At 46.7% G+C, this 24072-nt stretch overlaps 1 protein-coding gene across 3 annotated transcripts in view; it reads right to left on the reverse strand.

Moving 5' to 3' along the window:
• EXOC4 (exocyst complex component 4) overlaps positions 1 to 24072 on the reverse strand; it is a 545732-nt gene that overhangs the window by 72602 nt on the left and 449058 nt on the right. For all 3 annotated transcript variants that reach the window (XM_084809036.1, XM_084809035.1, XM_084809037.1), the window contains one exon: positions 1355 to 1491. In XM_084809036.1, coding sequence (XP_084665162.1) covers positions 1355 to 1491 — 137 coding nt within the window. The remainder of the gene's footprint in view (positions 1 to 1354; positions 1492 to 24072) is intronic.

A 24072-nucleotide genomic window follows, 5' to 3' on the forward strand; every position in this document is an offset into this window, starting at 1 on the left:
CCTCTGCACTCCGCCCACTCTGCATTGGATAGGCAGTCGCCTCCGAGAGTTTGGAGGCAGCTGCCTATCCCCATAGGATTGCTCCCTTATTGTATCATGCAATTGACTTTAAGCTTGCAGCCCTCCGTCAAATGTATGTATTTTTCAGGAGTGCCCTGGCGGCCTCTTTCAGTAGACTCCAATAGCCAACTCAAGACACAGACGAAAGGATTCTTTTCAAGGCTTTAATCCATTTACAACTTAATGACTCTTTCAGATGCTAATCACCAGCGACTAAGCAAGGAACAGCAGAGTGGCCAAAGCTCCGAGTAGGCAGTTGATCCCCGTTTGAAGGAGAGTCACTTGAATACCCTGAACTTATGGGCTAGGGAGAGATCCTCCCTCTTTCCCTTGGGTCCACGGGAGGCAGCCGTTGCTTGCGCGCCAAACAGGCGCTACGTCTCCTTTCCGCGCCCTCCATCGCTCGTCGCTCCCTGCGTCTGCGTCAAGCATCTAGCAAGCCCCGTTCCCGCACTTTCTCACTGCTAGGATCACTATCTATCTCAGGAATGGAATCTCTGCCAGCTGCTGTGCCTGTGAGGGATGAGCTGGCTCCTCTCCCACGGATTGCTGATCCTCCTCCGAATCAGAACTGCTCTGGGGTTCTATCGGCTCAGTTTCCACCCTGACAGTATCTCTCCTATTTATATCCTGCCCTTCCTCCAATGGATTCAGAGAAGTGTGTCTGGGGATTGTTCTGCTTTATCATCACAACCATGAGACAGTGACTCGCTCAAGGCTAGACAGTGAACTTCATAAAAGAGTTACATAAGAAAAGTTATCCTGGATCAGACCAAAGGCCTATCAGTTCCTGCATCCTCTTACCCAAAGTGGTTAGCCAAATGCCCCTGGGAACCCCACAAGCAGGACATGAATGCAACAGCCACACCCAGTAGTGCACTCTGGCTTCAGCAACTGGTATCCAAAGGTACACTGCCTCTGAACCTGGAAGTTCTACATAGCCATCATTACTGATAGCCATTGACAGATCCATCCCCCATGAATTTGCCTAATCTCCTTTTACAGCCATCTAAGCACATGGCCATTGCTACATCTTGTGGAAGTCAGGTCCACAAGTTAATTATGCACTGTGAAAATGTCTTGTCTTTGACCTGTACTGAATCTATTGCCAACTGACTTCACTGGATGGCCCCTGAGCTTCAGTATTATGAGTACTATGCCTAATTTGAGAGACTTCTATCATGTCTCACCTTACTTGTCTTTTTTCTAAACCCCATCCATTCTTCACAGAGAAGGACAACACATTCATACCTGAAGGATGTCTCCATGCACTCCAGCCTCAAGCAAGCCTTACCTGTAGGCCACAGTGCAGGTGTCCTTATACTCCTGGAGTTTGACACATACCATGTTGAGGAACTGGTCAGAGTACGCACTTAGGTCATGCATCAGATTCATCAGGTCCTGGACTGTTTTTTCCACAATGACTGTGCTCTGATCAAAACAGAAGAGGGAGGAGGAACACGGTGAGCTTCAGTCAAGAAAAGCTTTTTTCAAGGTAAAAGAAACAAAAGAATGCAATAGTTAATTTTATTTATAGGCAGCAATTCGGTTCAATACCATAAGACTCCTGTCCTCGACTTCAGACCTGTCCACTACTGAAGAAGGTGAAGAAGCCCACCTCCCTGGTCAATGAACAGCACAGTAAATGTCCACCCCCACTAGGGAAACTTGAGGAATTTGATCTTAATGAATTCCAATACAAACCGCCCTAATTAGAACCTCTCAGGATAATGTGCAGATCAGAACCTATCCACTGGCTTTTGCACTTCCCAAATGTTCTGATGCAGTTCTTGGGTCAAGAACTTGAAATGCGTATTTCAAGAGAAAACACATTTAGAAGGCATTTAGAAATTCTGAGATAAAACCAGTTTAAAGATACATGTCTGTCCATCCCTACTCCCTTGTGAAGTCAGAATGGAGAGCATCTCTCGTGCTGGGATGGGAGAAGTCGGGAATTATATATGGAACATCCCAAAATATTCTAACTCACTACAAGCATGAATAGGAGCCCATCCCCACTGGATGGGCCCTGTAGGAAAAGAAGGAATGGCTGTAGCTGAGATTTGGGCTGGAAGTTGTAGAAGAAGCAAGGCAGACGCCATGGCGAACATCTGCCTTGTTGACAGAAAGAGATGGAGGCCAAGGTCCAAAGCAGTACCGGCTACAGATTTTTGAAGGGCCCATGGGCACCCTAAATAGGCCCCCTAAAGACACCCTAAATAGGCCCCTCCCTCGATGAGTCTACCTTCTCACTGCCATTGTCCCCAGTCGCTACTGCTTCCCCATCATTGCTTCCACTTGCTTGCTTGACAGGCAGAGAGCCAATGAGGAAGCAGGCATCTCCTGCTCCTCTTCCTCACCACCACTGTTGTCTGGGCCAGAGCGAGAGGCAGGGGAACAAGCAGGTTGCAATGGTGAGGGAGCAGCAACTCCTGGGAGCTCTGGTCAGTGGCCCTTGCTGGGGTGTGGGCCCCCCGCAGGTGCCCAGCCTTGCCTACCCTTGACGGTGGCCCTGCAAAGGAGCATAGCAATGCAACCAGAGCAGAAGAGGAAGGAGATGGACGGTTGCTCAGAATTTATCTGCAGCAGAATCTGCATTCACTGAAGGGAAGCACTATCTGAAGAGAAACCCACCCGGCCACAGCCTTCTATACGGTTCTCAATTCATAAGAAGAGCATTTCTCTAAGACGAGCATTACTGGATCAGATCAAGGGTCTGATTTAGTCTGGCATCCTGAGAGAGGTTAGCTAGATGCTCCTGGGAAGCTCATAAGCAGGGCGTAAGGGCAATAGCCTCCTCTGCTGTTTGCTCCCCAGTGCATGATAATTACTGGCATGCTACCTCTGAGCTTTCGTGTTTATTAGGGCAAATGGCTGTTGACAGCTTGTCAAATCCCCCTTTAAAGCCACCTAAGGTAGTGGCCATCACCACATCTTTGAGCAGTGAATCCCCAAAATTAATTATGTGTATGTGACAAATTTGTTTGTCTGTCTGGAGTCTACTGCCCATCAATTTCGATGAATGATCCCCAAGTTCTACTATTATGAGAGGGAAGAAAAAGTTATCCCTGTCCACTTACTCCATACCCTGTTCTCTGTCATGTCCCTCCCTATGTCACTTTCCCCCCTCAAAGTGAAAAGACCCAAGAACTTTACCCCAAGTACCCTAGCCTCCTGATCAGTTCGCTCCCCCCCCCCCGCCGCCTCTTTTCCAGCTCTACAATATCCTTTTTGAGTTGAGGTCCTGTGAGGGCCTCCCCTTCCCTCTCCCAATACCTGTCCACCCTGAATCACCCACGGCCTCACATTACCATTGCATGCAGCCTGACAAATGTGCAGACCTCTCTTTCGTGTGAGCCACGCTGATGGGCTGCAGCTAAAATCCCAAGGTAATATTAGCTTCACAGGCTAGGTAAGATTATTTCCTGAGCGCTGTGCTTAAAAGTAAGACGCTGAAGCACCTTCCACGGCTTGCTTGTGTTTACATATTGAATTAAACTCCTCCATGCGGTAGATTCCATTGACTGTGACAGGTGAGTCATTTTCCCCTGCCCTCCCTTGCCACACTCATCACAAAGGCAAGAGTCTTGGGCACTTTTGCATTTGAAGTTGCAAAACCTCATCAGAGTCAAAGTTAGAGCCTCTCCCCGTCCTTCCCCCAAGCCTGGCTTCCTTCTCCACATCGATTTTAAGATTAAAGCCCTGCAAGGAGGACCCAGATCCATAATCCTGTTCCTGCAGATTTGCTGGTGAGTGACAGGAATTGATTCTGCTCTCCAACCTGCTAAAAAGAATCAGGAAGCCTCACCCTCTCTCGGTGCCGCAACTTGGCCCTCTGCATGTGCGGCACGTTATTCCGAGGGAGGCTTGACAGTCATCAAAGGCACTTTGCAGAGCGTGTCCTTGGCTAGGAGTCTACGGTGGTGAAGAACACTTCAGCTCTGCACATGCATTGATATTCCACGGCTGGTCTGCACAACTGATGACTCGCCAAGCTGAAGGCATCCCATCACCTGTAACCTAGCTCATCCAGGGATGGGCCAATCCAGAATACCAAACGCTGGCAGGGTGAGCCTTGGATGGTAGGTCACAAGAGCAATGGACGAATCTGTCCATTTCGGTTTTCCAGTTTTCCAGTCTTAGGCTTGGTTCATCCCAAATTTGCAAATTTATCAATTTTTAAATACAGTTTGTCCTGAACGTTGAGATCTTTTAAATTTTAAGCATGAAAATTCATATGCATTATTGTGTGCATTTCTCATAAAAAGTGAATTCTTGTACAACGGTTTACCTAATGTACACATTCTTGCAAGCAATTTTCCTAATTTAAGGCATCTGCCTATCCCTACACAAGGGAACAGGGTACGACAGCAGGGGCTCTGGGACCGTAAGGTTTGGGGCACTCCCTAGAGCATGGTGCCCTTGTTTCTCCTCATAGATATACCACAGTGGAGTGCTACATCAGTCTAAAAGGAGGCCTTCTTTTGACATTTCCTGCTTTGTATTTTCTGTGCTGCTTAGGCAAAGGCAATAAGGCTCCGAACGATTCCCCTCTTCCAAAGTGATGCCTTGATTGCCTGTATATCTGACTGTTGTTGTTGTTGTTGTTGTTGTTCAGTCGTTCAGTCGTGTCTGACTCTTCGTGACCCCATGGACCATAGCACACCAGGCCTTCCTGTCCTGCGCTCTCTCCCGGAGCGTGCTCAAGTTCATATTCATTGCATCCGTGATGCTATCTAGCCATCTCATCCTCTGCCGTCCCCTTCTCCTTTTGCCTTCAGTCTTTCCCAGCATCAGGGTCTTTTCCAGGGAGTTTTCTCTTCGCATTAGGTGGCCAAAATATTGGAGCTTCAGCTTCATTATCTGTCCTTCCAATGAGCACTCAGGGTTGATTTCCTTTAGGATGGACTGATTTGACCTCCTTGCAGTCCAGGGGACTCGTAAGAGTCTTCTCCAGCACCACAGTTCGAAAGCATCAATTCTTCGGCGCTCAGCCTTCCTGATAGTCCAGCTCTCACAGCCATACATTACTACTGGGAAAACCATAGCTTTGATTACACGGACCTTTGTCGGCAAGGTGATGTCTCTGCTTCTTACTATGCTGTCTAGGTTGGCCATAGCTTTCCTCCCAAGGAGCAAGCGTCTTTTAATTTCATGGCTACAGTCACGGTCTGCGGTGATCTTGGAGCCCAAGAAAGTAAAATCTGTCACTCCTTCCATTTCTTCCCCTTCTATATGCCAGGAAGTGATGGGGCCAGATGCCATGATCTTCGTTTTTTTAATGTTGAGTTTCAAACCAGCTTTTGCACTCTCCTCTTTCACCCTCAACAAGAGGCTCTTGAGATCCTCTCCGCTTTCTGCCATTAGGGTGGTATCGTCTGCATATCGGAGGTTGTTGATAATTCTCCCAGCAATCTTAATTCCGACCTCTGATTCATCCAACCCGGCATTTCTCATGATGTACTCTGCATATAAGTTAAATAAGCAGGGTGACAGTATGCAGCCTTGTCGTACTCCTTTCCCAATTTTGAACCAATCGGTTGTTCCATGTCTGGTTCTTACTGTTGCTTCTTGACCCTCGTACAGGTTTCTCAGGAGACAGGTAAGGTGGTCTGGTACTCCCATCCCTTTAAGAATTTGCCAGAGTTTGTTGTGATCCACACAATCAAAGGCTTTAGCGTAGTCAATGAAGCAGAAATAGATGTTTTTCTGGAATTCTCTTGCTTTCTCCATGATGCAGCGAATGTTTGCGATTTGATCTCTAGTTCCTCTGCCTCTTCGAAACTCAGCTTGTACTTCCGGTAGTTCTCGGTTCGCATACTGCTGAAGCCTAGCTTGTAGGATTTTGAGCATCACCTTGCTGGCATGTGAAATGAGCGCAATTGTGAGGTAGTTTGAACACTCTTTGGCGTTGCCCTTCTTTGGAATTGGAATGTAAACTGACCTTTTCCAGTCTTGTGGCCACTGTTGAGTGTTCCAGATTTGTTGGCATATTGAATGCAGCACTTTAACAGCATCATCTTTTAGGATTTTAAATAGCTCGGCTGGAATACTGTCATCTCCGCTAGCTTTGTTGTTACTAATGCTTCCTAAGGCCCACTTGACTTCACTCTCGAGGATGTCCGGCTCAAGTTCAGTGACCGCACTATCATGGCTATCAGGGACATTCAGATCTTTCCTGTAGAGTTCTTCTGTGTATTCTTGCCACCTCTTCTTAATCTCATCTGCTTCTGTTAGGTCCCTGCCTTCTTTGTCCTTTATCATGCCCGTCTTTGCACAAAATATTCCATTGAGATCTCCAATTTTCTTGAAGAGATCTCTAGTCTTTCCCATTCTGTTGTTTTCCTCGATTTCTTTGCATTGTTCATTTAAGAAGGCCTTCTTGTCTCTCCTTGCTATTCTCTGGAACTCTGCATTCAGTTGGATATATCTTCCCCTTTCTCCCTTGCTTTTTGCTTCCCTTCTTTCCTCAGCTACTTGTAAAGCCTCATCAGACAGCCACTTGGCTTTCTTGCATTTCTTTTTCTTTGGGATGGATTGAGTTGCTGCCTCCTGAACAACGTTACGGACGTCCGTCCATAGTTCCTCAGGCACTCTGTCTATCAGATCTAATCCCTGAAATCTATTCCTCACCTCCACTGTATATTCATCAGGGATATGATTTAGGTCATACCTGAATAGTTTAGTGGTTTTCCCTACGTTCTTCAATTTAAGCCGAAATTTTGCAAGAAGCAGCTCATGATCTGAGCCACAGTCAGCTCCAGGTCTTGTTTTTACTGACTGTATGGAGCTTCTCCATCTTTGGCTGCAAAGGACATAATCAATCTGATTTCGATATTGACCATCTGGTGATGTCCATGTGTAGAGTCGCCTCTTGTGCTGTTGGAAAAGAGTGTTTGCTATGATCAGCATGTTCTCTTTGCAAAACTCTATTAGCTTTTGTCCTGCTTCATTTTGTACACCAAGGCCATGCCTGCCTGTTATCCCGGTGATTTCTTGACTTCCTACTTTAGCATTCCAATCCCCTATGATGAAGAGGACATCTTTTTTTGGAAGGTGTTGTAGGTCTTCATAGAACCGATCAACCTCAGCTTCTTCGGCATCAGTGGTTGGGGCATAGACTTGAATTACTGTGATGTTGAATGGTTTGCCTTGGATTCGTACTGAGATCATTCTATCATTTTTAAGATTGTACCCCAGTACTGCTTTTCCCACCCTTTTGTTGACTATGAGTGCTACTCCATTTCTTCTAAGGGATTCTTGCCCACAATAGTAGATATGATGGTCACCTGAATTAAATTCGCCCATGCCTGTCCATTTTAGTTCGCTGATTCCCAAGATGTCGACGTTCAATCTTGCCATCTCATGTTTGACCACCTCCAGCTTACCTTGATTCATTGATCTGACATTCCAGGTTCCTAAACAATATTGTTCTTTACAGCATCGGATTTTCTTTTCACCACCAGACACATCCACAGCTGAGTGTCCTTTCGGGTTTGGCCCAGCCTCTTCTCTCTTTCTGGCGCTACTTGGAAATACCCTCTGCTCTTCCCCAGTAGTATATTGGACACCTTCCGACCTGAGGGGCTCATCTTCCGGCGTCATCTCTTTTAGCCTTGTGATACGTTCCATGGGGTTTTCTTGGCAAGAATACTGGAGTGGGTTGCCATTTCCTTCTCCAGTGGACCACATTTTGTCAGAACTGTCTGCCATGACCTGTCCGTCTTGGGTGGCCCTGCACGGCATAGCTTATGGCTTCACTGAGTTACGCAAGCCCCTTCGCCACAACAAGGCAGTGATCCATGAAGGGGGTATATCTGACTACACCCCAGAAAAAAGGAAATAAATTAAGCAGCAAGTGAAACCATGACTCTGCTAAGGTCCATTTTGTGACACTAGCAGAAGTGGGATCCATTTTGGTTTCTGTCATCCATTACCTCAAGGCAAGAAATTGGCTTTCACCTGGCCAAGAACTTGAAGCTATCTGGGATGGGAATTTCCACCAAAATGAGAAGATCCAACTCTCCCACCATGAGGTAACAGGGAATTACCTGCCCAGGAAGAAAAATCTTAGGCCCCCTAGATACAGGTGGACTGTGACTAATCCTGGATGACTACCAACAAAAACGTTCACTTAAACCAGAGGATCTATGAATGGCTTTGGATCCTGATATGCAGACTGAGGAGCAGAGTTACTGGCTGTGTCAACTTCCACCTTGCACAATGGAGGATTAGCTACCCAGACGACAATCAGCAATCACTCGAGACTATTTCGCAGTTTTGGTAACTGTGTGGAATTCTCAGTTTTGCTGATATTAGAGGACTGCTTAATACATTAAGTTAATTCGTTTGCTTTGTTTTCATGAATCAATCAATCAATAAACTTCTGTCTGCTGTTGATTAGAAATTGGATTGGCGTGCCATGTCTGACAAGGGTTTGGTAGTGAAATACTGGATAATGGATTGAACCCCACTGCCTTTATTGACAATAGATTTTGCCTTTTTATAGAACAGTGGTTACAGAGGAGCTCAGCCTTGCTGCCTTTTAAAGTATTTCATTAGCACCTTGTCTCAAGTGATTTCTGTTTTGCCAGGAAAGTGAATCAAACAGAGGCTTGAAAAAACAGGGGAAGATAGCTCAGTACACAGTCACTACCCTTGCTTTACAGACTACCCTGGGAGTGACTTACCCTTGCCACACAAAGAGGGGGTGGAATTCTGGATATACGCAGATGCCTTATTCTATGCCTAGCTCCTATTGCAATCAAGCCATCATGAGTGCACCCCTTGGAACTGGCCAATCCAGAGCCCTGGAGAGGGAAAGCACTATGCCAGAATCAGCGCTGCCACCAGTAAACTCATTTAACACTCATTAGCATCCATTAAGGTTAGGGACCTATGTCCAGAATATGCACAGAGACCTCCCCCTTTGCACTCTGTACTCACCACCCCATGACAAGCCCACTCACCCTTCTTCTGCTCTTAGGGGGAAAACTCTTCCCCCATTCCTAAAATTAATTTTTAATTTTCAAATATAACAATAACAACAACAACAAAAACCCTCCCCCTAAATCAAGGTGTTAAAATGGAATTTCTTCAAGTAAAAATTCAGTTTGTCTCACCTCGGCAGTTCAAGCGACCCCTTCAAGAGAGTTAATATTAGCTTTCCTCCACCTTCCTCCCTCCAGCTCAGTTTTTATTATTTTGTATGCAGGAAGTTCAAGCTCAAGGGAACCTAAGAAGGCTTCTCCAACCTTTTGGTTGCTCATCATTGCTTTCTGGTGCCCTTAAGAGACTATACTTTGAGGGCCAGGATACTCAGTGATCCATAATCTTTAAGAAACAGTCCCTCTAACTCTGGGGTTCTAGTCCACAGAATGTACTTCCACATTACAGCAGATCTTGAGGGGAAAGTCCCCCTTTATTCTCTTCACCTTGGAACAGGTAACATTTGTGGTTCGATCCTTTATGTCTTTAGTCTTTCTGTGACGGATCTACATGATCCAATGCACTGGCCCAACCGGAAAAAAACAACAACAAAACATAGGTGGGCTGGAACTGGATGAGTGTGGGTGAGTGAAAAGAAACACTGCCTCTGGGTCAGCCTCCAGCTGTTCTACGTATAAGCATTGGAAAGGGCCTCCAAATGGGAGGCAAAGGCTGGGAAGCGGACAGTCTGAAAAGCTGGGCAAAAGGCAATGCACCACTGATGCTTCTGAAAGACCTGCAGTGGGATACTCCTATTGGCAGCACAGGAGATTCCGGGGAGGAAGGAGGAGGGGGACCCCTTTCTTCTCTTCCCCCATAACGAACAGCACCCCTCCAGTCTGACACCAGAGGGATGTCCTTGCAGCTCTCTGAAGTAAGAGGCATCAGGCACACAGCTCCGAGGTGCCACACTTTCCTTCTTTCTCCCCACTAACTCCAAAAAAGTTTACCTGTGTCTCTGCAGGACATTTTCTGCATTCAGGTCTCTATCTCTACCCCAGTTAGAATCTTCACATGTGTACCCAACCCTGTGTGCCCTACCGCCTTAAAAACATAAGAAGAGCCCTGCTGGATCAGACCAAGGGTCCATCTGGTCCAGCATTCACATAGTGGCCAACCAGCTGTCAACCTGGAACTCACAAGCAGGACACTAGTGCAACAGCACCGTCCCACCCATGTTTCCCAGCAACTGGTATACACAGCCATACTGCTTATGCCTATGTACCCACTGCCTATGTACCTTCTTATTTGGAGCACCCTCTCCTCCTCCGTCCCCTGTCTAAACCCCTTCTTGCATGCCATTCCTTCTGTCTTAGTCCTTCACTCCACCCAACTCCTCCATAGAATTAACTAAATAGTTGCCAGTCCCACATGAATGCTGCCTACATGTATACGCTTTCTATGTGTACAGTAAACTATACACTTGATTGTTCTAATCTCTCTGGCTTTGGTTTCATTGCTAATTCACCACTTTAGGCCAGTTTTAGGTCTATTGCTTTCCTCCACTTGGGCATCCCAATTTCTGACACTGCACACTATAACTCTAGGTCAGCCTTCCTGAACCTGGTGATGCTGGCAGGGTATGATGGGAGATGCAGTCAAATATATCTGAAGGGCACAAGGTTGGGGATGGCTGCTCTAGGCTAAAGATCCTATTGAGATGTGTTCCTATTATACATGCGGACATTACATGTGTGAACGAGAACAGGTGTGTCATGGATGCTAAGCCCTCCTGCTGAAAAAGAAGGCAGCAGAGACTTGCTGTGCATCCACAAACTCCTTATTCAGCTAACAGCACCTCTTTACCTCTCAAGCAACTACAGAAGGTTAGAGTGGTCCTCTAGGCCTGATTTGCAAAGTAAATCGTTTGGTAAGAGGACTACTGAAAGCAAGGTAGTTGCCTTTCACCTCCAGACAGGGTGCTCAGCTGGGTTTTTTCTGAGCTCCTGCCTTCAGGGAGGATCCTCCTGACCCAACTTCTGAAGGGCAGCCAATCTGGTGTGACGCCTCCCACCTCCTCCTCTCCACTCCGCCGGCTTAGCTTGGCAGTGGGTTCTGGCATCTGTCAATCCCAAAGCTCCCTCCCCCTCCAATAGAGTCTGGGTTCCCACGAGGCGGGGGAAAGGGGGTCTCTGAGCCTAGCCCTCTTCCTCAATAAGCCCCTGGGAAGGCTCTTTGCTGGTGCCTGAAGAGTCTTGGGGAATTTCCTTCCCACACCCTGTCTCTGCTGGGTTTCTTCTAACTCCATCTCTGAATCTGAGCCTTGAAATGCCCATAGCAGCTTATTTTAAGTGTGAAGCTGCTGAAAGCCCATAGTTCAAAGTCTACCTGTAGCTGGTGATCTCAACAGACTGATTTTTAAGTTATTTTCATGATGCGATTGGAATTGAGAAGACAAACAGTATGGATGCCAAGCTGCCTACTCAGCTCTGTGTTTGAAGTGGTGTCCAAGTGGTTTGGGCCAATTCAAACCACGCTTGTGAAACCTGGAGGCACCTATTGATTAGTGCCTGTGACTACTGATGGACAGTAACACAATCCCTTCCTCTCCCACACTTGTACAATTTGAAAACCTTGTAAAAAGTTAGGGTTTTTTTTTTAATTGCTTATCTAGATATTGAGCACTCCTGGTGAACAACTTAAACGGGGAGTTCATGCACACCTTTAGAAAAAGGGATGGAAGGAAAGGAAGGAAGTGATGAGCATCAGTAAAACTCCCCCTCGTCCTTTCTGCATTTCCCCATGATTTTGTGGACCATTTCCTTTATTTTTTCATATATAAACTAAAGCTGGCCTGCTTCCTTTGGCCCAGTTCAACACTGTGGTGCACATCTTCTATTACATTGCACATGTAGCAATGAAGCCTAATCCCAAAGAGCACACGTGTCAGAGAAAAGGGCTGGGCTGGGGTGGGTGGGGAGAAGGGAAAGACTTCAGGGACTCGTGGTACTATAGAGACATGCCCTGACTGACACAGCAGACAAGGTGACGCTCCCTTCCTGGCCAGCATTAGCAGCAGCGCAGAAGCACAGCGCCTTGCCTTAGCAGTCGAGTTGATGCTCCTTGCCTCTTCCTTCTGGAACAGCTCCTGCTGGCCTGCCCATATAACTGCCAGTTGGGAAGCCTCGCCTGCTGCTCCCTTTAGATTAGGTGGGACATCCAGTCTGCCACCCTCCCTGTGCTCACAGAAAAAGACGAGAACAAAGGATGGACAGAGAGACAGCATGAGGCAGGGATGGGGGGAGCAGGCAGAGACTGTCTGCTGATAGCCAGGTGGGGGGCTTGGCTGCAGGTGCTGGAATTCACCAGCCAACCAGTTGGCTGAAGGCCTCAAGTTGCACAGGAATATGTTTTTAAAATTGGGAGGTTTGCATGCAGGTGGGGGAAAAGAGCACTGCAAAGGTTGAAATGCAGTGGGGGCCATGCTCTGAAATGGTTTCCTGGATAACGTTTACTGAAGAGGGGATTGGCTGGCCCAGGGAACAGGGCAAGAGGGGACTGGCTGGCCCAGAGAACAGGGCAAGAGGGGATTGGCTGGCCCATAGAAGAGAGGGTAATTCTGATCTTCAATTCTGTTTGTGGTCTTTTTAAAAGGTCCATCGCACAGAAAAGCTGCATCAGAATGTTTAAAAGATGTTCAGCCCAAGAATGTCATACCTCACATTAGGGTGGTGGATTTGAAACCCAGGCAGATTCAAGCTGTGCATTTCACAGCAATCAGCATATACTGTATATATGAGATTTCTCTGCAGAAACATTTATGGGAGGCTTCTCCTTGTTTGTTTGGGGGTTTTATTATTTCTCCTCAGCTGCCCTCCTGCTGGTGCTGAGGCACCATTAAATGCACAGCATAAGGCTTTGGGAAAGCCCTTGATGTGGTGCCGGTGGAGTCTATTCAGCAGGGGGCCCCGGTGACCCATGATGGGGCACTATTCATTAGGGAAGGGAGCTGAGGATATAGAAATCAACATGCCGGAAGAGGGAACCCTGGCCTGACCCAGTGGGAATGTGCGATACATACAGATTTGTTCCACTCCATGCCATTTCACCTGTCATCAGCAACGTGGACCGTACAGTAATCTATTAGGCTGACAAAGCTCCTCTGCAAACTGGATGAGCTCCAGCTCCTCCCTCTTCCTTTGGGGTGCAGTGCGATAAACTGGGATGCAGCTCAAGGGAAAGAAGGAGGCGCTCCAGTGTACAATGGCAGCAGTTGAAAAACAGCACCACTTAACTTGGAGGACATCTCTATCAACCCCTATTAACACTGATAGCTAAATGGAAGCTTCACCTTTAGAGGAAGTATACCTCTGAATACCAGGTGCCAAGGGAGGGGGTGTCCCTGGGGAAAGGCTGTTGTCTTCATGCTTTGCTTGTGTGCACCCAGAAGCATCTGGCTGTTCACTGTAGAAAGCAGGATACTGGACGACAGGGACCTTTAGTCTGATTCAGCAAGGCTCTCCTTATCTTCTTATAATATCTATCGAGGTAACTGAGCCCTGCTATGTTGGGGAGAGCTTGGAGACAAACAGATCCAGGCTGCACACTCAATATCTCTTAATGTGGTGGTGCGGTGGGAGCAGGCTATTTAAGGTCAGGCAACGAGCTTCACAGCTGACAATGGATTTGAATAATCCCAGTCTCCTTAGTGCAGCTCCAACCACTCCTCTGTCCACCATACCACTCTGGCTCTCTTTGGCAGTATTTCTTACAAGTGCGCTTACGATAGAGATGGTGAGCCTACTCTGTCTAACATGCTTCAGTCCAGCCCAGTCATTCCCAAACTCAGTGCTACATGAAATAAATTCAGTAAATGATGAAAGGCTCCTGGGAGTCCAGAGCATGGGCCCACAGAGGAGGCTGCCTGCTGCGTCTCTGCACAAGTCACTGTGCTGGCCTCTCCTCCTTCCAAAGAGACTCTGCTGGGGTTGGACATGCTGCTCTCTTTCTTCCACAGGATTGACTGACCCATTCAGTCACTCCTGATGCAAAGAGACAGGTTCCTTCTCCTAGAGGAAGCTCCCTGGTTCCATCCCTGCATTAGAACTGCTTTGTCCTCACATCCTCTAGGTGGGGGACAGGCCCAGAAGAGTGATTCTGTAGAAACACAGGGAACAGACTCTTCTGAAGGTAGGTTATTCCTACCACTATACCACTTCAGGCTATGGGTTCTGTTGAGTACAGAGGTTAGCCCAGTTGTGGGTAGTACTGCTGCACCCAGATTCTCAGGGATACAATCAACAAAGGAAGGTTTGGCTCTAATAGGCAAGGTCTGGCACAGCAAGGGTAAAGTTCCAGGATGGTCAACACAGGGGAGAGTCAAGGCACAAAGTCAAACAAAGCCAAGGTCAGTTAGAGAAAGGAAGAAGTGGATAGCGCCGCAGACAGCTCTGAGTGGGACTAGGATGGAAGCCAGAGAAGCTCAACTTGTATGTTACTCCAACAACTAGCAGACTCAGACTGAGCCTTAAATAGGACTTGGGCTTCTTAAAGGATGCTAGCTCCTCCCACACAGTGCATGAGGCCTTCTCCCTTAAAGGGGCCATGCTTGCGTTGGAAGCCTTTGGCAGTGACAGCATGGAGACACCTGGGGTGTGGAGGTGGCTTTGGAACCAGAGTCCTCGGAATGTGAGCATGGCAATGTGATCTCCTCTGGAAGGCGGCGGCGGCGGCGGCGGCGGCGGCGGGGGGGGGGGCTCTCTGGGGCTGAGGGCCCTGAGGTGAGAGGGGCGTTGATGGGTGCTTCCCACAGCCATATCCTCCTTTGGGTTTGAAAGGTCTGTATCAGAGACATCTCCTCCTGAAGAAGGGGAATCAGAACCTTGGGTCATGACACTCACGCTCAAGAAGCAAAACTTGCTGGGTGCAATGCAGAAAGGAAGTTTGGCTTAGCTGTCAGACATCTGGGAATCATCCCAGTATAACTTACTCTACAGTCAGGATGACCACTAGAAAGCTGCCTGTACATCTTACATGCCCATGTGACAAACAGTTACTTATGAATTGTGGGCACCTTCCTAAGGAGATGTGCAGGTGCCACAGACGGGCCCACACAGTACCTGTCATCATGAGATGAGGCATTTGTGTGCAGCAGCTCGACTGAGAGAATGTCTCCATACCGTTACAGATTCAGGAAGGGTGCATGTGCTTCCATGGTAAATTAATTTCACAAATCCATGTGACAACCGCCATCGTCCAATTTAAGGCACCCTCCACCTGGAAGCCACAAGGCATAAAGCAGCCATCAGAGTGGGCTACAGAAGGGGTTGCAACTGTTTACCAAAGATTCTCAAAGTCCATAAATAAACCACTAAAACCAACCCCGCAGGTACACTCAAAAATAGGGTGCAGGAATGAACACTCCCAGACTTAGCTGAATTATCAGGCAGCAGTTAGTGAGAGCTGATATAGTACAGTGCAGTAACCTTCCCAAAGCTGGTGTCCTCCAGGTGTCTTGGGCTGCAAATCTCATCATTCCCAGCCAGCAAGGTCAGTGGGAATGATGGGAGCTGCAGTCCAACTCATCTGGAAGTAATCCGGCTGGGGAACACTGGTGTAATGGCAAAGAGACTCAGGCCAGAATCAGGAGGTCCCTGGTTTGAATTTCACTTCTACCACACACTAGAAGGCCCAACGGGAAGCCCCTCCATCTCAACCCACCCCTACAATATGGGGATAAACACGTTCAGGATTACAGGATTGTTGTGTGGACTGCGGAGGGCTGAAACCTCGGGGCAAGAACACATGCTTTGCAGGCAGAAGGTCCCAAATCCAAAGATCTCAGCCTGAGGCCTTGGAGAGCCACTGCCTGTCTTAGACAACACTGGGTTTGGCGATACATTGCAGTAAAATAATCTGTGTGCAGCCATTTACACACTTCAAAACCAGGGGAAGCTGGTGGCAGTGGGGGGTTTCAGGAAGTGGAGAGTTTCAGACAAGGTGTGAGGCACCATGGATAACTCCTTTAAAGTTCTGACTGGTTATAACTGAAACCCAGAGCAGATTCACTGCCCCACTGACATTGGAACCACCACCCTCCACTGTTCAAAGCACTATATAAATGTGAAGTATGATCATCATTACAAGTTACATCACATCAGCAAAAAGCAGGCAGGCCCCTCCGTAGTGCCGTAGGCCAGCAACAGCCAGTTCAGATCTTCCCCAGGTCCTGTATCCAACCCACATTTTGCCCGACCCTCCACTCCCCAGACTCATTCCCAATCATTGTGCTGCCAACGCTCTGCAATATTGCTTCTCAAACTCCCTTTCTAGAATCACTGCCAGATTTTACTCTTGGTCATGCCAACTGTGAGGCCTCTCAGAAGCAAGGAAGGCTTTGCAAGGAAGTGCTGACAGAGTCCCCAGGCAGATGGGGCATTGTTGGCATGTGATGATCTTTTAAAATGTTTTGCTCCTACAGTCGCAAGCTGCAGAGAAGTTTAATTCAAGAGGCTCCAAGCTCACTGTTGAATTGGCCTGCAAGGAGAAGACACAGGCTCAGCCTTAGCAGGCTTCCAGTGACACTCCAGGAAATCAAGGAGCTGGGCTTCCCGGCAACCTAGTTCCTGTTGCTCCCTCCCAAGCAACCCTTCTTTCTTTACCAAAGTCTCAAAAATTCTGCAAAATCCCAAACATTGCTGTTCAAATACCACTATTCAAATAACCCAGCAAATACATATAGAATTGGCAGCCCTTGGCACAGAGTATACGTAGAGTTACTAATGCCTCTTCCAATTTACTATGTAGTTATTTTTATTAGTTCCAAGGTGATTTCATTATAGACAGAGGCAGCTAGCTGTCCCACCCCTCTCTTTGAGTCCTCAGCTTGCTACTTCCTCCTGCAACTGTCACCTGGCAACAGACATTCCATCAGGCTGTAGCAGAGGGAGAGATGGGAAGCAGGGCCACTCCTCGGCAGAGAGTCCAACTGGATCCTCCTGTCCCTGAACTGTTTCCATTCCAGCTGGTTATTATAAGAATTACTATTTAACTTGAAGAACTGGTGCCTGCATTTACTTTTTCACTCGGTGTTGTGCCATTTAGATTGTCAATCTGAGGGCAGGGAATGTCTTCTTCTAGTGACTGTATGTGCAATGCTCTGGGTGCCTTTTCAGCTGAGGAGTGGGGTAAAAATGCTTTCAGCAACAACATCCACTTTGTGATACTAACAAAGCTTGACAGGATTTCAATGTTGGTGTGCACATTGCTAAGGCAGTACTGGAGGGAAAGTGCTTTTGCAATGTTTATATCTTTCTATCTGATTTCAAGCCCCAGCCCACTTTCAGCCACCTGGGTCTAAGGAACCCACTGGTATTTAAACCTCTGGCAACATTGCTAGTTGCAATTTTGAGATTATTTTCATTTACTAATGGTTCATTGTTTGCTAGCAAGTGAGCACTGAGAATGTGATGAAACTTTCTAGTATGTGGCTGCGGTAGTGAAAAAGCTCACTTGCAGGAAAGACACCGTAATAAAATGCTGGTCTGAGAAATACATCTTGTTCCAATAGAATCCTTGAAGGAGGATAATGGTGCTGCCAGATGTAAACCAGGCTGCTGAGAACCGTGGGTAATGCACCAATTCCTTGCTACTCCCTGCAAAATCAGGACTACTGGTTAGAGGAGTGGACTGCAGGCTGTTGAAGACAAGATCCTCTGGTCCTGGGACCCTGGATAGCCAACCATGCCTGCGATAAAGCTGCAAGGTCCCATGTGCCCAGTTCATCTAGGGGTGGACAGATCAGTCAATTTCAGTTTCTTTCAGTAACTTGTTTTTCCAATCTTAAATTCGGTTCGTCTTGAACTCTAAGAATTTTTCAAGTCTTTAGTTCGATTCATCCTGAACGTTGAGATTTTTTTTAAAGTTTGCATGAAAATAGATTAGCATTATTGTGCACATTTCTACTAATATATGCATTTTTGTATGCCCTTTTTGCAACCAGTTTTCCTAACATAATGCATTTTTGAACATTATTTCCCCTAATGTGTACTTCTTTGTATACGTTTTTTGACTGCAGAACTCATTGCAAAATTTGGAGAAATGTGAATTTCGAAGGAAATGGGGTGTTGGTTGGCATAGTGAACTGAAAGTGCAAAATTAGATATGTTTGCATTAAAATGTGAATTGAACAAATTTCTCACCTATCCCTAACTCAGTCTGAGTAATTTATTACTGACGGCTCTCATTGTACATCCAGACTGTAGGCCTGTTAGATATGTTAAGCTCAGGAACAAATGAGGTTACTAAGGGCAGAGGTTTATAAAATTATGTGGAAAGAAAGAACAAGTTATTCTCCCACTCAGAAATCTTAACTGTCAGCAGGGTCACTTGCTGAAACTGACTGGCAGTAGGCTCAGAAGGGACAAAAGGAAATACAAACAATATACGGAATTCACTTCTGTAAGGTGCGGCGATGGACACCGGCGCAGATGTTGTTTTTAAAAGAATTAGACAAATTGTGTGTGTGGGGGGGAGAGACAGTTCTATCCTAAGGCTAAGCCAAAAGTTCTCTGTGTCTTGCGTTTTAGAGTTGCCCTCTGGCAAATTAGGGTGGGTAGGATTTGTGGAGGTCAAACTCACCATAGATGAGTTTTGGCCAATCCATCTCTGTTGGCCATGATAGCTGAAAATGATCAAAAGGCTCATGCCTTGGACACTGCATACTGGGGATGAAATAAGGGGATGACTACCCCTGAGCTTGTAAGCGTCCCCGAGTATCTGGCTGGCCACTTTGCTTATTGAAAATATTTCTCTTTCACTACTCCTGATGCTTCAGGAAGCTAGCAAAATTTTAGCAATGAAAATCTGCAAAGGCCTTCCAGAAATGGAACTCAATGAACCTTGAGTATATGGCCCAGTAAGGCGATTCTTATGTTCTTTAGCAGCCTTCCTCAATGGCCATGCTGGCTGGGAATGATGGGAGGTGTTGTCCAATACTTCTGGAGGGTACCAGGTTGGGGATGGCTGTCCTTTAGAGTGCATCATAACTTCCTGAGTTTTGCCCCCAGGCCGGGCCAAGGATAAATATGGAATGATGTGGGCATTTCCTCAAGCCCCCTCGATAGATTGCCCTTTTCCCTTCCTGATTTATATTTGCTACCAGAGCAGATGGCTTCCCGTCGATCTTGCTCGACAGAAGTCCCAGGCAGTCATGGATTGCACAGAGTAAGCATTTCAATTCTGCTTTGTGCTCATACATTATTTCCCCCATGCTAACGACAGTCAAGTTACTGTCCTGTGAAAAAACCCATTTAGCTATAGCGATGCTGGCTGCAAAGTGGGAAATGAAGGGCATCGGGGAAGCCTAAGCTGGCACCAGGCGAGCACGGGCACAGCCATCCACAAAGCGCTCATCCATTACCCAATCAACGGCACTTCCAAACCCAGCGGGGTCCAGCTGGGGTCCTGCTGGGAAACAGAAATTAACTTGGAATGGAGGTAATTCATCTTCAGATGCTAGTCATCTTTCTAAAGCACTCCTTGGCAATAAAGGGGAGCGATCCAGAAGCAACTTGGCACCATTAAAAAAAAGCCTGGTGGTGCTCAAGATGAGAGTGGCGCCCCGTCTTTGTTTCATTCTCCTACCCTCAAAACTTAACGCATGCCTAAGTGAAATCTGTGCCTACTGGCAGCAGGTTTAGACAGGCCATTTTAAAGGTAGATTCTTCTTCTTGCCCCAGCTGGAATAAGTCTCTCATGGTCAGGCAAAATGTAAGCCAAATACAACACATCTAGTTGTACAGCCAAACTATAATGCATCTCCACATGGTCAGAAGCCTTCAGGTGACTGTAACAGTTTTCAGTGGAGAGTCCCCTTCCAAGCCTCCCTCAGTTCCACTGCCAGCCGCTTTCTCGTTTTCTGGCTTGAGAAACAAGAAAGTCACAGAGGACGTGTGGCGTCTTTCTCCATCTTCCCCTCTGGAAGCACCTGGCAGTGCCGAGCCTTCAAAGAGTGAGGGTGAATGGGCAGGGATGTGGCTGGCTGGCTGGTCTCCACAGGCAGCTACAGCCACGCAGAGGCTTTGGACCACAAGGAGGTTTATTCATGGCCTCTTCTATTTTCTTCTTCTGCCCGAAAATTCCAAATTGCATATTTGAAGGATTCTTCTGTATCTGTTCAAGGCCTCCAGGGTCTGCATCTCAGTCCATCTGGCTGACCTTTCCGGACTTTTGTCACAGTCAGTTATGAAGGTCAGATGATTATTTATACTGGCCAGATATTTTGTCACCCTCAAAATGTCATCAGACCTTCGACAGCTGGCAATGAGACACACTAACTACATAATATATTGCAAAGGCGTCTGGAGCCTTCATGGCCTTTTCTACATTATGGGGCAGGGTAGACATCTGTGAGTGCAAACTCCAGATTTGAGAATATTTGATTTAATTTTCTCAACAACAGAAAAATGGGTCATAAGCCCAGGAATGTAGAGAAAAAAACTACAGCCACATTGGCATTGTTCCATACAGCAGGGGAGGGGAACCTTTTTGGGTCTGTGGGCTGGGGCAGGGCCCCACCCCTCCCCTGACATCATGCAGCCCCACCCACCCCATTTTTCCTTTCTTGGTGCCCCTCTGCATGGAGAAAGGGATTCAGTTGGTGCTTGGAGGAATGTTTCTTCCATGTGCCAGCTGAGCCAGGCACTTCCTTCATGTGCCATGTACCATCCCCATTGGGATGGCAAGCAGCACACAAAGAAAAGAGGCTTGGGCGGTCCTCGGAGGAGCCTCTGTTCCAAGCGGCAGCCAAGCTGGCCACTTCCTTCACGTGCCATATGCCATCTTGACTGGGGCGGCGCGCAGCAGATGGAGGGAATGTACTCGGATGGCGCTTGTGGGAGCTCCTGCAAGAGCTGGTGGAGTGCGTGGCAGTTAGCACACCACTCCCCTAGGGGAATCCCATGGTTACCTCCTCTCCCCACCTCCTCCCTAAGTCCCCAGTAGCCTCCAGGGCAGGGGGCAGGACTTGGGAAGGGGAGAGGGCTTGCGGAGGGAGGCCAGGCTTCTGCGGGTCAGATGGGGAACTTCAGCAGGCCGGATTAGGTCCATGGGCTGGAGGTTCACCATCCCTGCCATAAAGATTTAGGACTTGTCTACATTAGTGGCTTGCTCCAAGTCAGGGAAACGTTGAGGTTGGCCTGCATTGCCTCTATTGATACAAGTAGAGCAGTAACATGGGATTTCAAGCATCTTTTTTGAAGAGAAATAAACCTCTCCACTAACGATTTCAGGGATGGAGGAACAGTGTTTGGAAAAATCCCACATTAAACAATCCCACAGGAATCAACACTTGAGTTATAATCCAAACTGGCTGAGCTGCTGTGCCCTTCCTTGCCTTGCTGCCATGCCAACCCTTTCATGGTTTTTCTCTTCAGAATCTGCCCATTCCCTAGAAGACACAAAAAGCACAGCCAATTTCCCACCAGGTTCACACTGTGAAGAGTGGCACCTTGCAGGACAGACCTCTCCCTAGAATCAAAAACAGATTGGGGGAGGGGTTGTCCAGAGGTTAAAGGGTCCCAGACTTACAGAGTCCTGGGCTTGGGGCCTTGGAGATGTCAGGTGGGGGGCTCAGTATGTGCACCACCACTAAGATCTGGACAGAGGAAGGAAGGAACTAAAGGAAAAGAAGCCAGACCTACAAGAATCACTGCATACTGCGTGGGTCATATGACACCATCATGATGCCCACCCACCAGAATTCATTAGCCTATGCATCTAAGGAACTTCACTGATTTCTAGCCACAGGCCTAACTTGCCTTGCCCAACTTTGTCCACTCTTGCTTTGCATGTCTGTTGAGCCTGGCTGTCATGGCAGGGGCTGCCTCTGATGCAGGGCAAGATGGTTCAAGCAGGTACGCTTCTCACCTGCCCCTACACTTGTACCCATTTCTGTGCTGGAGAGATCTTAAATGTGCATTCGTGGAGTTGTTACACACGCTAAGCCTTCAGAAGCGGGCGGGCAAGAAATCTAAAAAGAACCCACCCTCTCTCTTTTTCCCCATGTCCCAAGTATTTTTTTTATTCTTCACCACATCTGGCAAAGGATACTGCTACTCAAGCTCTAATCTGTGCAAGGGCTCACTGGGACTGAACCGCTGCATCTGTTTCTCATGCTGGGGCTTAACGCTGAAAAATGGAGACGTATTGATAATGAACTCTGATCTTTGTTAGAAAGAAAGGACATTTTTAATATGTTGTGGGATTTCTTTGGTTCCCTATTGTAGGAATTTACCAGGGCCAGAACAGATTCAAAAGTAAGCATTCCTTTAGTCTTTGTCTTACCAATACAATGTTGTGTTATTGATGTTTTATGAGTTACTGTCAGCTAATGTTAGCATTTTAACTAGTCTACTTGAACATACTGTTGCTATTATAATTTGTTGCGTTAGTTTATATGTTTCATTTTATTATTTTTATTATATTTATTGCGTCTTACTACCTTGTTAGCTACCCTGGGAATATACATTTATCTTGAAGGTGCGGGATATGAATCACGTAAACAAACTAACAAACTAATCATCGGTAGCCCCTTTGAGAGGACTTAACCCCCTAAATATATACCATAAATGTAAAGATAAAGAACCATAAGAAGGGAAAGCAGGCAGGGGCCTTCGACAGTTAGTGCCCAGAAAGCAAATGGAGCAGGCCCACAGGTCACCTGGTCACAGTCTTACCCGCTATGGTGAGATGTACTGAACTTCTATTTAAGTTCTAGAAATTATTTCAAAACTGTCAAATCTGTATCCTCTTTTGTCTTCTTTTTTGGTGACGCGTTTCTTCTCTTTTTTTGGCGATGCAGAAGCGGCCACCCTTGTATGATTGCAGCTGTACTTTATACAAATCAAGAGCTCATGCCGCACTGATCAGGTCATCTCTATGACGCTGCCATATTTTGTATCTTCAGGTTGCAATTCACACAACATCACAGCACAGATCTTCAGCCCTCCTGTCAGACAGCTATGTGGGGATGTACTGTATATGTGCATTTATTTAAAGCAAAAGGGGTTATTTTCTACCGCAGCAAATAAGAGGCAGTATTTTTATTTGCAGGCTCACATTCTTTAAGATGTAATTTAGCAGCAACATGTTAAAAATGAATACTCAGAACACGGTCACGGTGCTTGCAAAACTTCTGCTTTGCTTTTGATTCTCTGAGTGGCAAAATCCTCTACTTCAAAACTCATTGCTCTTTCAATCCTCCCTTCACTGAATGCTCCCTTGTCAATGGGGGGTGGGGGAGGTCCCTTCAGAAGACAACTTCTTTAGCTTTCCATTTGAGAAGCGATTAATCTTGCTTTTGTCTCTGTGCGAGAGTTTGCTGTCACATTTCACAGTTACACTTTTTTTAAAAAAAACGCCACCCAGGTATAATTATGTGCATTAAGAGCAGGGAGGAGCTTGGAAATCAGAAGCTAAATAGTAGCAGACGTTTTACAACTTGCATAGTTTAGCAGAAGTCCTTGTGCCTGCCTCCTATGCCACATCTGCAATTATATTCTACGAGTAATGCAATGATTAAAAATGGAAATAAAGTTAATGTCCAAAGTAATTTTCAACCCTCAAGTCATTCCGTTAAAGGATAATTCCCTCAAACATATGGACAAAGAGAAAGGAATAAAGCTAACAATTCCACACAGGATTCAAGGGTTGCGATTCTGAAAATGTTTCATAAAATAGAAATTACAACAAGAATATTCAGAGACTGCCATGTGTGAGCCAACACTATTGTCACACTCAGAAGTGTTCATGAATGACTCAAGGAGTCAGTTCATATGTTATAGTTTGCTTATTTTTAGGTGTATGCCTAAGAGATTTTAGGAAGAAACCTGGACCCTGAGAGTCTTGTGACAAACCTAGGATTGCTACTGTGTAATGTTTGGAAATGCCCTTACCAGTTGGTTCACACATGCATAGTCAGAGATAGCATCAGGTGGGTTTGTATGTGTGGATGAGCCATTAACTGAATCACTGCAGAGAGTACTGTGATATCACCTGATGCCCACTCAGACATAGTACTTTTCA

The sequence above is a fragment of the Heloderma suspectum genome, chromosome 7 (genome assembly GCF_057233095.1).
Source record: "Heloderma suspectum isolate Gila_16-S chromosome 7, 16-S_ref, whole genome shotgun sequence".
NCBI classification, from domain to species: Eukaryota; Metazoa; Chordata; class Lepidosauria; order Squamata; family Helodermatidae; genus Heloderma; species Heloderma suspectum.